The 15,189-nt window shown below is 36.4% G+C and overlaps 1 protein-coding gene across 1 annotated transcript in view; it reads right to left on the bottom strand.

Annotated features, from left to right (window-relative positions):
* Positions 1 to 15,189, bottom strand: part of ARHGAP42 (Rho GTPase activating protein 42) — a 145,344-nt gene that overhangs the window by 14,283 nt on the left and 115,872 nt on the right. Inside the window, exons 9-17 of the mRNA XM_027900083.1 lie at positions 13,149 to 13,249; positions 9,861 to 9,970; positions 8,994 to 9,072; positions 8,118 to 8,157; positions 6,053 to 6,115; positions 4,381 to 4,455; positions 3,646 to 3,730; positions 3,038 to 3,096; positions 2,172 to 2,277 (exon numbers count right to left, since the gene is read on the bottom strand). Coding sequence (XP_027755884.1) covers positions 2,172 to 2,277; positions 3,038 to 3,096; positions 3,646 to 3,730; positions 4,381 to 4,455; positions 6,053 to 6,115; positions 8,118 to 8,157; positions 8,994 to 9,072; positions 9,861 to 9,970; positions 13,149 to 13,249 — 718 coding nt within the window. The remainder of the gene's footprint in view (positions 1 to 2,171; positions 2,278 to 3,037; positions 3,097 to 3,645; positions 3,731 to 4,380; positions 4,456 to 6,052; positions 6,116 to 8,117; positions 8,158 to 8,993; positions 9,073 to 9,860; positions 9,971 to 13,148; positions 13,250 to 15,189) is intronic.

Below are 15,189 nucleotides of genomic sequence, written 5' to 3'. Positions count from 1 at the left end.
TACTGTATTATTAAATCATACCAAAGAACGATTTATTCTTTAGAATAGACAGGTAATTTGACTATTAGGGAAGTTTAAAAAGAAAAAAAATCAGCTACCTATTTGAAAATAACACCAAACTTCCCGTGTTTGCCTAGTTACTCACTAAGTATGTATCCATGCAGTATCACCCCTCCCCAGGGTGCTTTTCAGGATTTGCTAGTTTTTGTTTGTTTGTTTGTTTTCAGTATGATCTACATCCCACATCATCTAGATCATATTTAATTTTACACAGTGACATAAAATTCAAGGTAGGCAGATATGTAAAGACTTTATGAATTAAATCAAGATAAAACAATATCCTTATTTTACAATTCATAGTTAAAGGTATAGTATTTTCACCAAGATGCAAAAGCATATATAAAGGAACTGAACAGCTAAAAAAAAAAATACAAAAAGGATGTACACTTTGAAACTGCATTTTTAACAAAAGAATGAGGAAACAGGAGGTTAGATTTTTTTTTCAAATTTTCCCGTTTTCATAAAACTAGGCACTTCACCTGCCATTTGTTCCTCGAAAAATCCCCGCACAGTGAGAGGAAAAAAATGAGGAAGGAAGGTGACTAATACACTCAGGAGACTTGTTTTGATTTCAGTCTCATTAGAATTGCTAGCATAAACAACAACTGGCAAATTATAAGAGAAATTAGAAGGGGTGAATTAAATGTTGGAAAGAAACTACTAAAAGCATTCCATGTCAAACCAAGATTACATTTACAGGAAATGAGAATCACAACAAAGATGACGTAGGCAAGAGTTAAAGGGAACAATTAAAGAGCAATACTGTGTGATTTTCTTTGGAATTGCATCTGAGATCACACTGAGAATAAAGAGGCCATGAAAAGAGGTCAATGCTTGTCTAACACTAATTTTGCCTACAAATAAGTCAGTTCCTATGCATGTATCTCTCTAACTTTGAGGGTTCCAGACCAGCAGCTTTTACAAAATTGTTAAGCCCTCATTAAATGCTTTAACTTTATAGGGGGTTATAAAGGATATTACAGATATTACAGTTTTTAGCTAATCAAACAATTCTGTGAGTAAGGAAACTTGGGAAACTTTTTTCCATCTGGTTCTCTGCATCACCCCAACGAGATGCAAGGTCTGCCTTTTTGCAATGGAAGCATTCACAGCAGCTTGCTATCATGTTAGTTCTACAGGGGCTAATGACATAAAGGGCTAAAAATCATTTTTTAGAGCTAAATAATTTCCTGTCAAATAAATTTTCAAACTTCTCATTTCTATAACAGGAACCAAAACTGCATTAGGCTCCATTGTAGACAGATCAAAAAAGCAAAACAGTTGGGATTTAGTGATTGGAATGAAAACAATATGGACTCCTCTCCTGTGTCTTCTACATGTCTCAGTCGTGTACTTTAACTGAAAAACTCCTGTTTCACTATTCACACTCCCAGATCACTGACAAATGTACTAAAAAGTATAGAGCATCCTAAATCAGAAAGAATAATACATATTAAAAAGTATTTAGCAAATACCATTGAAAACTAACTACAGATTTAAAAAAACCTACAAGTACCATTTGATGCAGAAACAGGATAAAGTAAAATGCAATATTGTTATGTAATCGCAGCTAGTGATACAGAGAGACGTAAGAGAATAAAAACCTGTCCTTTTTTGTCTCACAGCACATGCCAAGTGTAATTCAATAAAGACAGGTCATTGTTTTAAAGAAATGCAAAATTATTTCTATCTGACAGTTAATACTCATGGGAGTGTTACAGGAGATTCAAAAGTGGGGCATTTATGTAAATATCAAAAATATAAATAATAATACTTTAAATTAGTGCTTTCAAATGTTATTATACTTCAGAGTTGTTAGAGAGAAAAATAAGATCAAATGTGAAGGACGAGTATTACCACATCAGCCCATCTCCTTTGTGAAACAGTGTGGGACTTTGAGACAGTGACTCTTTATGATTTATGACTCTCTATTTTTCATTCTGTTTGTACAGAATATTATTCAAGTTAAGTTCAGAACAGCATTTTAGAAATTAAATGTGATTTCAAGTGTCATTGTTTCAACACAGAGTGGATTAAGCAACACTGACAAATTTAAAGCAGAAATAATAAAATCTTAAAATAATATCAAAGAGAAAAATAAAAATAATTACTTGACCAAGTGCTTAATAAGGATGTCCAGCATCTCTCTGTTCTTCTCTGGTAACTTATGCACAAGTGCATGCACTGCTTCAACTCTGTAGTTCTGATCATCTGACTCTATCAAATAGAAAACAAATTGTTGATAAATCAGAACATGTGCTAAGAAGTGACTACACATGGCATCAATGCCTGTATGTGAACACAAACATGCATTAAGAGGAGCCAAACACAATAAGCCTTCAAAATGATGAGGAAAATTTGATTATATTTATTACATTCTGAAATCTGTATTTAAACTAATTCCCCTAAAGCAATTACCACCAACACTGGAACCAACAAAATTAATGGCAATATTGACCCGATGTGTCACTTCAGTGAAATCTAAGATTTTGCTCCTTGATTTTTAAAATATCTAAAATTCTTCAGTGTCTTTTATTCTTATCAAGACAAGAGGAAATGGGGAGAAAACTTCAAATTCTAAATTGAAGTCATGAGAAAAACAATATCTGCTGTCACCTGATCTAATTATTCCATTTGTTGAAAGGAGATAATTATCCCCACTTCTAATTTTTCAAGACAAACTGGGAAAATAAAGGTCCCTGGATGAGAGGGATCAATGTTATAAAAGAATTATCAGCCCATATGACACAAACAAACATGTAAATCAAGGTTCAAAATTTCATGCAGAAGGCAGTCGCACAGAACCACTAAAAAGATCAGAACAAACCACTGAACAGCTTCATCTAGAGTGACTTCTCTGCTTTGAGGGCTGGATCACTGAATAATAGTGCAAGAAAAAAGTAAAGATAGTGACTGTGGAGATCAAAGTTTAGAAACAATATTACTTTCACAAAAGTGTATTTATCACTTTACTTACTAACAGCAACAATGAAATCTTTGTGCAGCTTGAAAGTCATCAGCGGTTCTGAAAGACACCTGGTTGTAAAAAAACATATTAAAAGGTTATTTAAAACAGACTCAAAGTATTTTAAAGTTTTATGACTGTGATTATGATAGCCCCCCTGTTGGTCCTAGGAAACCCAATTCAGTGATGACTGATTACAAGTAGTATATAACTTAGTCATAGACATAGTCTGAAAATCAGTTTGAGTTGAATCTTGAGTCACCATGTGAGTTAATACATGAAATGTTACTGGCACTGATATCAGCACAGAGATTCACTGTTTTCTGTCTTAAATACAGGTGCAAACATGGTATAGTGGGTTGCAGAAGCAATCTTTTGCCCATGTGGTTAACATTAAAAAAAATTAAATAAAAACATGCAACGAATTAAATTCTACCAAATTTAGGGCTTAATAAGGTAGAAAGTGTGCATTAATACACATAATCACAGGGATATTCGGCAGGATAATAATATACTCAATTATTGCCATGCTAATGGATACAAGAAATGTAATATGATACTAATAAGCAAAAGACTAATGGACCAGAAAAGGAATACTGAGACGGTAGGTTCATACTTACCTGAGGTAGTTTTTTAGTCCGCTTGTTATTGTTTTATTGTCCCAAAGTTCCATATCAATATCCATATCAGGAGGAGATTTAGGGGCTGGCAGAAAATTAAATTATGATTGTGTTATAGTTTGACTAGCACAATAACTAGAAAAGCAGCAAAACAGAAGCTACTAAATTAGCCATTTAGCTCTAGGAATTACTTATTAGCCATTTGAATCTTTTAATCTCTGCCAGAATATTAATAAAAATAAATTTAGCAGTCATACTTAGTAACTGCAAGTATTAAGTTTATACACTGTGTCAAAGGGAAAGGTAAGCCTAAGTCCACAGAGAATTACTAATGTATTTGCCTTAGACATGCAAACACAGGCATAGGAGCACCAAATCAGCAAGAACAGTGAAAGACTGCAACAACTGTCTATTAGGCTGACTCATGATGTATTATGGAATTAAGCTTTGGAGAACTTCTGAAACATGCCAAATATATATTAATAAATAGAACTTTAAAGATAAAAGAAGAAATGCATTTTTATTTTTGATTTGCTTATGTATAAAATGCAGAAGTGAATACTAATGCACACAAGAAACTAGAGATGAATCACTCATTCTAAATTAAATTAGTGGCAGTAAGAGCACATACAAAATTGTAAATATCATGACATACTCTTCTGAGCACAGCAGTTAAGGCAAAAGGACCACAGTGCACACACTGCACACTGACAAAGGTTCATTTCAGATACTTACAAAATACAGTATTCATCAGCTTTTGCACCTTGGAATTTACACCACCTATTCTGTACAATCCCAGGATTGTAATACCTATGTTGGGAAAAAAAGTAAATGAAATTAATGAAAAAAGGGTTATTTCAATATACGCTGATGTATCCTTGGTGTATGTTTCCAGAACATCTAAATGCATTTATGGAAACCTGTACCATTATATTCTTGAGTACTGCGTTCTTGAGTACTGAATTCTCTTCTGGGATAAGAACAAATGAACTCCACTGAATCCACACCACATTATACACTAAGCATAATTTTACATTAACAGAACCCTTCTGTGTGGAAATGACACATATTAGCGAACAACAAGGTAATGCATGGAAAAAGTGAAAAATAAGACCCAAAAGCAGTCTGAAAACACATCACACATCAATAAGGTTGTATTACCTAGAAGTCAATGGAATTACTACGCATCTATGTTTGCTTAAACCATCATCCCTTCCAGTTAAGATCTGACTGACATTTATAAGAGAAATGATTGTACATGCTGTAATATGAAAATACAAAACATATACTGTATACTGTTGCAACATGTCAGTTGAAAATGTATACGTTACCTATAAGTTGTAATTGTTAGGCATTTTCTTAATAGCACAGATAATTAAAAAAAATGTTTCAAAAGTGACATTTGCAACACAGTAAGTATTTCAGTGATGATAATTTTATTGTTTTTAACCACCTTTTAAAATCAGCAGGATTTAAGTGTCTTCCATTCTCCTCACTTCAAGCCTTACCATTTTAAAAATTGTCTGATTTTCCTTTGAAAAACAACATTCCAAAATCTGACCTCACTTAGATAACCTAGGTGTTTGGTTTTAAAACCTTCTCTTTACCTCTCACTCCCCCAGAGAAAAATGCAAGCTTTGAGTCCACAGTGATTTAAAAGCTACATAACACTGTTGACTGAGAAGCTGAATTCATGTTCATCTCAAGATTGTACAGAGAGACCACATTTGGATTATTAAGAAATAGATCTACACACTGAAAGTTCAAAAAAAGGTTATCTCATTTTAGGGGAGATGATACAGCCACACCTCTCCATTTGGAAGGGGTAATTTAAAACTTACTGTGAGTTGTAAAATATCACCTCATCAGAAGAGTGATTATTTCTTCCTTACTGTAGATTATCGCTACGAAAAATGAGTTGTAAACATTTAAAAAAACCTCAAACAAACCATGTGCAAAATGATAGGAGTTACGTTATGAAAAAACAGATTCACCAGCAGAGAGTACTGATGCCCCTTTTCAGTCTTCAGGTTTCATGCCTGAAACCAAAGTTGGGAGCTGAGACTCCCTACAGTTTTTATCACAAGAAAAAACAATTCAGTGCACACAAATTAAAGACTAAGGATGTGAGAAAATGTGTATAAAGCTATCTAGTCAACAAGGAATTACAGAAAGTGTTTAAAAAACCCACTTAAATGGTATCTTAAGAACTGTTGTTGGAACTTGTGGTAACAATTTTGAGTTGTAAACTGAAAGTGTAAACCACACAGATAAAATGTTGAAAGTCTAAACCAAATCATGGACACACTCCAAAGCACGGCTGTAAAACATGTAGAATTAATCAAAGTAATATTTCAGAAAAAGAAATCATAATAATCCAATACATAATTTGTGATTAAATACACACCTCTTGTTTCTACAGCATGAATACATTTCCTCACAAAGTTGAAACCTGCTTCATTTAAGAACACTATAAAAGAGAAAAAATGGTAATTACTTCCTAACATCAATACAAAAAAAATCTCCCTGTTTAGCTACATTCACATATTAGTCAAGGGCTGATACACATTTATCCATAAGGTTATGATACTCATTCTGTAATAGTATTTCTGTAGATAAATCCTTAGCATCCAAATCCAACTTTCTAGTCATTAGTGCATCTTTAGAAGCTTAATATTCTACTGTCTTTCTCAGAAATTAGTAGCTCCTCTAAACATACAGCTGAAAGCATGTGGCTTTAAAAGGAAATTACTGTACTCCCTTCTGATGAGCAAAATGCTTTTAAGAGTTCAGGACCTATATAATGAAGAAAATATATTAATTGGATTTAATACAACAAGATTCTTTGTTCTTTACACGTGCACATAACCACTCATAAAATGGTAACACAGGAAAACAATTTTTGTTATTGACTTTAATTAGTGGGCTTATTTCAAGTGAATATACTTCTCCCTAATTTTCTATCTTCAATGCCCACTGGTCTAACCACTTATATAAAGAAGAAAAATAAAATGGCTAAATAACTACTTAAATAAAGAAGATCATAAAGAGCATATTTTTCACCGTTAAAATAAACACCATCATACAAAAAACCAGATGTATTTGCTTAAACTTCAGATTTTCAGTCTCAAATACACCTCCTATGAAGATACATGTCCTAATTTGACAAGTCTCTCTCTGAGATACATACACCCACAAATATATTTAAATTACTTTTATATATTTGTGTTAATATAATATTATGTTAATAACTGATGCATTAATATAATATTAATACAATTACGCACATAAATCTCATAGTATCTTACTCAGTGTATCTATTAGGTGCATATACACCTAAAACTAAAAAGATGTGATTGGCCGAGACGAACTGTGTGAGGTCTCACAAGGCCAAGTGCCAGGTCCTGCACTTGGGTCACAACAACCCCAAGTAGCACTGCAGGCTTGGGGAAGAGAGGCTGGAAGCTGCCTGGCAGAAAATGACCTGTGGATGTTGGTCAGCAGTGGCTGAACATGAGCCAGCAGTGTGCCCAGGTGGCAAAGAAGGCCAATGACATCCTGGCCTGTTTCAGCAATAGTGTGGCCACAGATCCAGGGCAGTGATTGTCTCCCTGTACTCAGCACTGGTGAGGTCGCACCTTGAATCCTGTGTTCAGTTTTGGGCGCCTCACTACAAGAAAAACATTGAGGTGTTGCAGCGTGCCCAGAGAAGGGCAATGGAGCTGGTGAGTGGTCCAAAGCACAAATCTGATGAGGAACAGCTGAGGGAGCTGGGGCTGTTTAGCCTGAAGAAAAGGAAACTCGGGGAACCTTATCACTCTCTACAACTACCTGAAAGGAAGGAGGATGTGTGAGGTGGGGGTTGGTCTCTTCTCTCAAGTAACAAGTGACAGGACATGAACAAATGGCCTCAAGTTGTGCCAGGGAAGGTTTAGACTGGATATCAGGAAAAATTTCTTCCCAAGAAGAGGTGCCAAGTATTGGAAGTAGCTGAGTCACCATCCTTAAAGGGATGCAGATGAGGCACTTAGGGATGTGATTTTGTGCTGGACTTGGCAGTGCTGGTTTAACAGCTGGATTTGATGACCTTAAAGGCCTTTTTAAGCCTAAATGATTCTATGACTGTATATAAGAATATTATTTCAGCATAGTGGTATGTGTTTACATTTAGGTATACAGACTACCGACAGAAACTTAAACGATTTATCAAATATATTGTAGCTTTGGAGGCAATCAAATTTTTTTTCAATTTATGTTTGACAGCAATACAAAAGTTGAAGGCTGTCTCACAGTTTACATAGTTTAGGATGTGCTTTTGTATAACTAAATAATTTATTCCAACAAAGTTATTTCAGAGCAATAGAAATAAACCATAAAATAATTCATCTCTGTCTCCCACACATATATCAAGAAACTGGAACATTACAGAAATCTGGCAATATTTGGTAAATCAATGTAAATAAAAAGCTTACTTTCTTCCTTCTTGCTAATAATGGCTGGCAGTGTGTAGATCTGTTAAAAAAAAATCAAAACAAAAACAACCAATCAACAACAATGCAACAGGACAATAATTGTACTTTAAATTCTTTATTGCCAGGTTTGTTAGTAGTTGCAGCATGCTATGTATTAGCTTGCCGCTAGGGAAATGCCAACTTTGCCTTTTACCATCTCTTGATGTTTAGCACTCCAGCACGTACCCAGGTTAACAGCCCAGGCTACCATAGGCAACTAATGCATTAGAAGTCAGATTTACAGAGTCCAAGTGGGTTAAATTTCAATACAACTAGCAATCCAACTTCTGTAGTGATTCAGTCAAGTAAGAAGCATGTAAAACACTTACCTATCTCATAAAACTGATCAACCATTTTCCTATCAGATACAGGTCTGACATCACCCTCATTCAGTGACTACTTTAAGGGCAGACAAATAGTGGGAAGGAAACTCAGACAAGCCTGTCTCTCAGTACATTTCAGCACATTTTTCTGCTCTCTGCAGTGTCTTTTGACATGCTGTTTACTCCACGACACTGCCCAAAAGATGGTTGTTCTTTACTATTGTAATAACTATCCCTTTACATATATTATCTGAACAATGAATCCTATTAGTATGGTATCCTATTACTTAAACTATTATTATTTAGAATCTCCTAATATAAAATAATGATATATAACTGCAGGCTTAAATTAATAGTTCTCCTTTTCTACTTTGTACTTGCAGTAGTGTCTCACAGATAAATGAACTGTATTTGCTCATATTGCAACAGAGTATCTGAAGCGTATACTAGCTTCTTCTTTAATATGTGTGCCATAAAATCATAAAATGAAAAGAAAATTAAAAAATATCCTTACCGGTTCCTTTCCATCCATAGCTTCGAGCCAAAGTTTTCTGTTGGATTCTGAAAAAGCTTGCAGTGTGATGATTCCAGGTCTGTCAAAAACACGGACATTCAATAAAATTACTATTTCTCTCAAACAGTTTCCAAAGTTAGAATTCAAACGCATACTGACATGTGAATGCATAGAAGACACAGAAGTTAGAGAAAGTTGACAGTTTCTGACATAACGGAATAATTTTGAGGTAGATATGAAACAGGTCTGTTTTCTAGAAGTTTGGCAACAGTCATAAAACACTTTTAAGAGAACAACTACAAAAGTCAGTCTATTTATCATATTTTAACAAAAAAAATAATTCAATATTTCTCTTTATTCCTGATTTTGGAAAAAATACTTCTACAAACTACTGTATACATATAGTTTAAATACAGGAAAGCTGTTTTCCTCTATCTGATATAATTATAATACCCAGGAATAAGTAGAAAAATGTTACAGATGTAATTTTCAAGAAATAAAAACAATGTACTACCATACGTTTCTGAAAGAAATAGAGCTTTGAGCAGAATATGCTTATTAATAGGTATTTTTAAAAATATTTATGATCTGTTTATAAAAGAGGATAGTCAGTTTTCCTACAGGTTCTGTAAGAACCTGTCTTCTATCTGCATGCAAACATAATGTAGTAAAGACAACACATGAGCAATGTAGTGAATTTTGTTAGAAAGCCAGGTTTGAACAAAGAAGTTCCAAGTTCTAAGTCTTGAAAGTCTACTTTGTCTGCATACAAACATATTGCTAAATATGTCTTCCTCTTACAGGAGTAATTATTATATATTGTTGCAATTATTTTCAAATTGTTAACACAATGAAAATAATTCAAACCTCTCATATACTTCAATATCGAAACAGAAACGTTTGTCAATCGAATCTGTCTTTCTCCTGATGCAAGATTTGAGCTTGAACATTTCTGGTGAGCCTGTGACAAGGCCATTCTACAAAACAAAACAAAATGAAGTTAGCAGAGGCAGTATGCTTATATAACTTGGCTTCATATCTTAAACTTAACTGTATGAACAGTCAAAAAATGTCTTAAGACAAGGACTGAAATTATTTAGGGAGATATATGATATTTTTTCTGTATATAAAGTAAGACAGTAGTTAATAGCTTTCTGTCACATATTTGTTATTTAATCATCATATCTCAGAAAATTCCCTAAATTCAAAACTTTTAAAATCATATAATTGTGCCAGCTCTCACATGCAGATAAAAAGATTTATGAAGAATAAAGCTTATTAACTCCTAATTCTGGCTACCATGATCATGTTGGCAAGGCTGACACAATTGCAGATTCTGAGTAACGGGAGGAAGCACATGTCACTTCTGTCTTCAGGAAGAGCAAGGAGAAGGATACAGAATCATAGAACCATTTAGATTGGAAAAGGCCATGACTAAACCATCTACATGTCTTTGGTGACTCAACCACTTCCCTGGGCAGCCTGTTCCAATGCTTGACAACCCTTTTGGTGAAGAAATAATTTGTAATATCCAATCTAAACCTCCCCTGATGCAATTAGAGGCCATTTCCTCTTGTCTTAGGGGAACTATGGCCCAGTCTGCATCACCTTTTTCTCTGAGAAAGTGATGAAGTGGATAATCATGAAAAGAATTTCCAAACATATTAAGGGCACAAAGGTTACTGGAAGTAGTCAGCATGAATTTATCGAAGGGAAAATCATGCAGGATCAACTTGATAGCCCTCTACAATATGATGGATGGCTCAATCTATGATGGAAGAACAATGAATATTGTTTATTTCAACTTTAGCCAGGTTTTTGACACTACATCCTACTATATCCTCACAAACAAGTACAGGTGAAGTACAGGTAGGTGGTCAGGTGGTCAGAAAACTCTCTGAACTGCTGAGCTCACGGCAGAAGCCCAGCTGCAGACAGTGACCAGTAGTATGCCCAAGGGGTCAGTACTGGAGCCAGCACTGTTCAGCATAAATAGTGATAAGCCCAGGCACCATGACAGGGAGAGGCTGAGAGGATGGAAAGCAGCTTGGCAGAAAAGGACTAGCAGGGTCTGGTGGGCAACAAATTGACCATGAGCTAGCAATGTGACCTTGCTGCAAAGATCACCAGCCTCCCGGACTGCACCAGGCAGAGCAGTGCCTACAAGTGGAGGAAGGTGATCCTCACTCTCAGTTCAGGATTGGTGAGGCACACCTGGAATGCTGTGTCCAGTGCTCAGATCCCTGGTAAAAGAAGGACAGTGAGGTACTAGAGTAAGTTCAGCTAAGGGCTACCAAGGACTAAGGACTTGGAGCACAACTACCTGAAAGGAGGCTCTAGTGTGGTGGAGTATTATCTACAAATACCTGATGGGAAGGAGTAAAGAAGACTGAGTCAGATTCTTCTCATGGTGACCAGTGAAAGGGCAGGAAGCAATAGACACAAACAGTGTTGTGGGTTTACCGACCACCCCACCTCCCCGCCAGGGTTGAAAACAGTTTTTTCCAGATGGATTTCCAGAGAAAAAGTCAATCAAAAGTTTTAGTAATGCCTCTGCCAATTACATATTTAAGAAAACAAAGAGAAGGTTGTTGCCAAGTCTGGCCCAGGCGAGGGGGACCAGGCCCCCTTCTCTCCTGTAACAGAGTAGGGGGAAAAAAAAAACAAAAAACTTTGGAAAAGAATTTGGACGAGACAGAATTCTGGCAGAGAGATAACAGGTCAAAGCTGGCAGCTGCAGGAGAGAGAAGGGAAGCCAGAGGGTGAGGGAGGAACTCCTTTTCTCCTCTCCCTACTGCTCCCCTCCCTTCAGCAGGGAAAAGACTGAAAACTAAAATTCCCTGCCATCTGCGGAAGATGGTTGGAGAGTGGAGCCTCTGCAGCTCATGAAGAAGCCCATGCCTAAACAGAGTGCAAGAAGAAAATGTGACTCCATGGAAGGCCTAAAATAAAACAGAGTCATGCTGGGCACCTGTGGCCCATGGAGAGAGAGATCTATGCTGGAGCAACTCAGCCCAGGTAGGATGTTGTGATCTCAGTGAGAGATCCATGCTCGTGCAGCTGAATTTGTGACCCTGAGGGACAGCAGAGAATGGAAGAACTGTTGCCCAAAGGTAGACTCATGCTAGAGAGATCCATCAAGGACTGTCTCTCATGAGGAGGGACCCCACAAGAAACAGGGGTGGACTCAAAGCTTTATCCCTTGTGACTCAGTGGGGAAGATCCATGGTAGGCAAGTGTCCCCTTGCAGTCCATGGAAGACCCCACAGGTCCTGGATAACCCCCCAGCCTCCGATCTTAGCCCAGGATGGGGTAGGCCCAGCCCTGAGGTCAACATAGAAGAGAGAGAGAAAGACAGTTCCAGCTGCGACGAATTGGAGCTGTCATCCTAAAGATAATAGAAGAGAAGCTTTCAAGTGCTGCAAAATTATTTAAAAGACTTGTAGGTCTGGAAATGGAAAAGAGACTGCTTCTCCTCCTGAACTGATACAAGAGGGGAGGGGTATTTTTGTAAATACACAGCATTTTTGCCTAATTAGAATTCTAGTATATATAGTTCTTTAGTTTTTATCTTACTAATAATAAAACCTAATATTATTCTCCTCAATCCAGTCTCTTTTGTCTGCATAAACCTTTTCTCAACTTGTAGCAACTGTGTGGGGGGTAAGAGAAAATTGGCCCAGGGCAAACCCATGACAAACAGATATACAATTAATTACATTTTAACTTAAGAAAAAAACATTTTATGGTGATCAAACACTGAAATAGGTTGCTCACAGAGGGCTCCATCCTTGGAGATGTCTAAAACCTGACTGGACACAGACCTCACTAGCCTGTACTGGCTGACGCTTCATTGAGTTAAACTAGAGATCTCCAGAGCTTCCTCCCAATATTCATCCATTCTATGAATCTGTGCAAATCTGATTGATTTCCTACACATTTGCAATGACCACAAGACAGAAGTTAGTTAATATGAGGTTTATACATGTTTTAAAATAAATACTACTCATATATTTATCCATAAGACATGCACTGCTTCATCTATGAAAACAGCCTTATGCTGTGTTCATATTTTTTTCTTTTAACAGTTCTTAAATACTTAATATAAACGATGGAATATATAGCTCATGTATGTGTCATGTGTGTGCAACTCACCACTTTTCCACCAGATTTGGCTTCAGCTATACTCATTGTAAAAGTTTTTGTTCCTTTGTCATAAGTGCAGTAATGTTTTACCCATGTAAATCCAAGAGGTCCTAGAGTAAAGAGAGATAGTATTAAAAGTAATTATTTTGGTATTTTATCACTATTTTAGTTGGAGTTAGCATAGAAAAATGAAACATAACAGCATCCACACGTAGCCTACAAAATCGAAGACTCTCCTAATTTTTTAATCTGAACATGTTGTTCAGGTATAATTTTCAAACATTGCAGCTTAATAAGGTTGCCCAACACAGTTCCAGCAGACTGATTTTCTTTGGCAACTGGATAGGTAACAGCATTTTATCAGGGTAAACAGGCAGGAAACAGCTAAGAACAGAACTTGAGGATTTTTCTGCCTAGGAAATACAGTTGAAGATTTTATCAACTCAAGTGAAACACAATTCAGTATTACACACTTTCTCTGAAGAAAACCTTCAAGTCTGGTATTAAATGCAGAAAACTGGATGAACTCATAAAATCAGAGTGTATTTTCCTTTACTTTTAGAGTTACTGTCAAAGGTAACATGCTTTTGGTACTATCACAGAAAGGCTATTCTTCTACCTGTTACCTTAAAGGAGTGGGTAAAATGGCATTGGCTCAGAGGTAAATTTAATCTTATGTAGTTGAATATTGACAGGAGATTTCATCACATGAAAGAAAGCAAAGCAACTCTGCAGTCTGAAATAACATTGGTTTAGAGATGAGCGGTAAAGTGCTGGGTGGCAGAGGTGGCCCCTCCAGTAAGAAACACTGGCCTTTTATGCCTTGAAGGGGGTCTTGCTGGGGAAGAGGTGGCTGTAACAGCGGTGCACAACAGCCACATCCACAAACGGAGAGTTGCACATGCTCACAATACCACAGTACACCGTACTTAAGGATTCAACCCTCTTCCATTTAGATGGCCATGAGTGAAATCTACAACAATCCCCAGGTGGATGTGTGCCTGATCCTGGAGGGGTCACATCCCACTACTTCTTAATCCTACTGCAAAGTATAGGATTTCTGATGCAGAAGATGTTTTCACTCCTGGATTACCTAGAGCTTTGTTCAGGCACTACTGTGAGTCTAAACACAAAACCCTCTTGAGGTTAAGCTCAATGGTATTTTAAACTTGGTCCATGCTAATGCAGCTTAGATAACAGGCATTTATAATACGTTCTTCACTGTGAGGCCATTTCGAGAACTCTCTCCACATCCTAGAAGTACAGCTAAGATCTCCCACATTTTTCAGGGAAAAAAAGTTTACTGTAGCAGAGAAAAACAAAAGCTCCCAGATTCTTACAGATACATCTGGAGGGCTGATGCACTTCAGAGAACAGGATAATTCAGGTTTTTGCAGTGTGCTGACTGCTCCCCTTGGGCCAGAACATTACGGCTATACCTGCACTGGTTAATAAATAATGATGGCAGCATTTAATGTGACTAGGTAACACAGGTAACTTGGAAAAATCTTCTTTATTTTTGGGAATAGGAAATTTTAGAACAGAGAGTGGCATATTTTGTACAAGATTGTCTCAGTGGCAGGGAAGAATGCCATTTATTTTACTAGCACTGACACAGTTTCTGGGTACTCAGCTGCAGAGACCAAACACACTGGCTGTGTGAAGAGGTAACAAGAAAGAGCACTTCTTTCCTCTTGTACAGCATTATGCTTAAGAGCCTAGCATTATAATATGGCCCCTTTCTGAAAAGCTATAACAAATAGAGCTGTCAAGGCAGAGAAAAATACATATATATATATATAAAATAGATATATATTTCATTGTAACTTTTGTGTAAATTCAGTATTGTGACTTTTGTGCAAATTCTGAATAGGAAAGGACTAGATGATACTTTCAACCCACATGTGATTTTCCAATTCATGTCAATAAGAGTTAGTCATGGGAAAAACATGACATTGCTTTTTTCTGACTACAGAATATATGGACCTATTAATTCTTTTTAAAAGTGGTTTAGGAATAGTATTCCCCAATTTAGGGTTCCCACTAACAT

The sequence above is a fragment of the Empidonax traillii genome, unplaced genomic scaffold (genome assembly GCF_003031625.1).
Source record: "Empidonax traillii isolate 1590-97213 ecotype Southwest subspecies unplaced genomic scaffold, ASM303162v1 scaffold706:size701851, whole genome shotgun sequence".
Classification (NCBI taxonomy): domain Eukaryota; kingdom Metazoa; phylum Chordata; class Aves; order Passeriformes; family Tyrannidae; genus Empidonax; species Empidonax traillii.
Note: the sequence above shows the minus strand (reverse complement) of the source record. Positions and strands in the feature narration are given on the sequence as shown.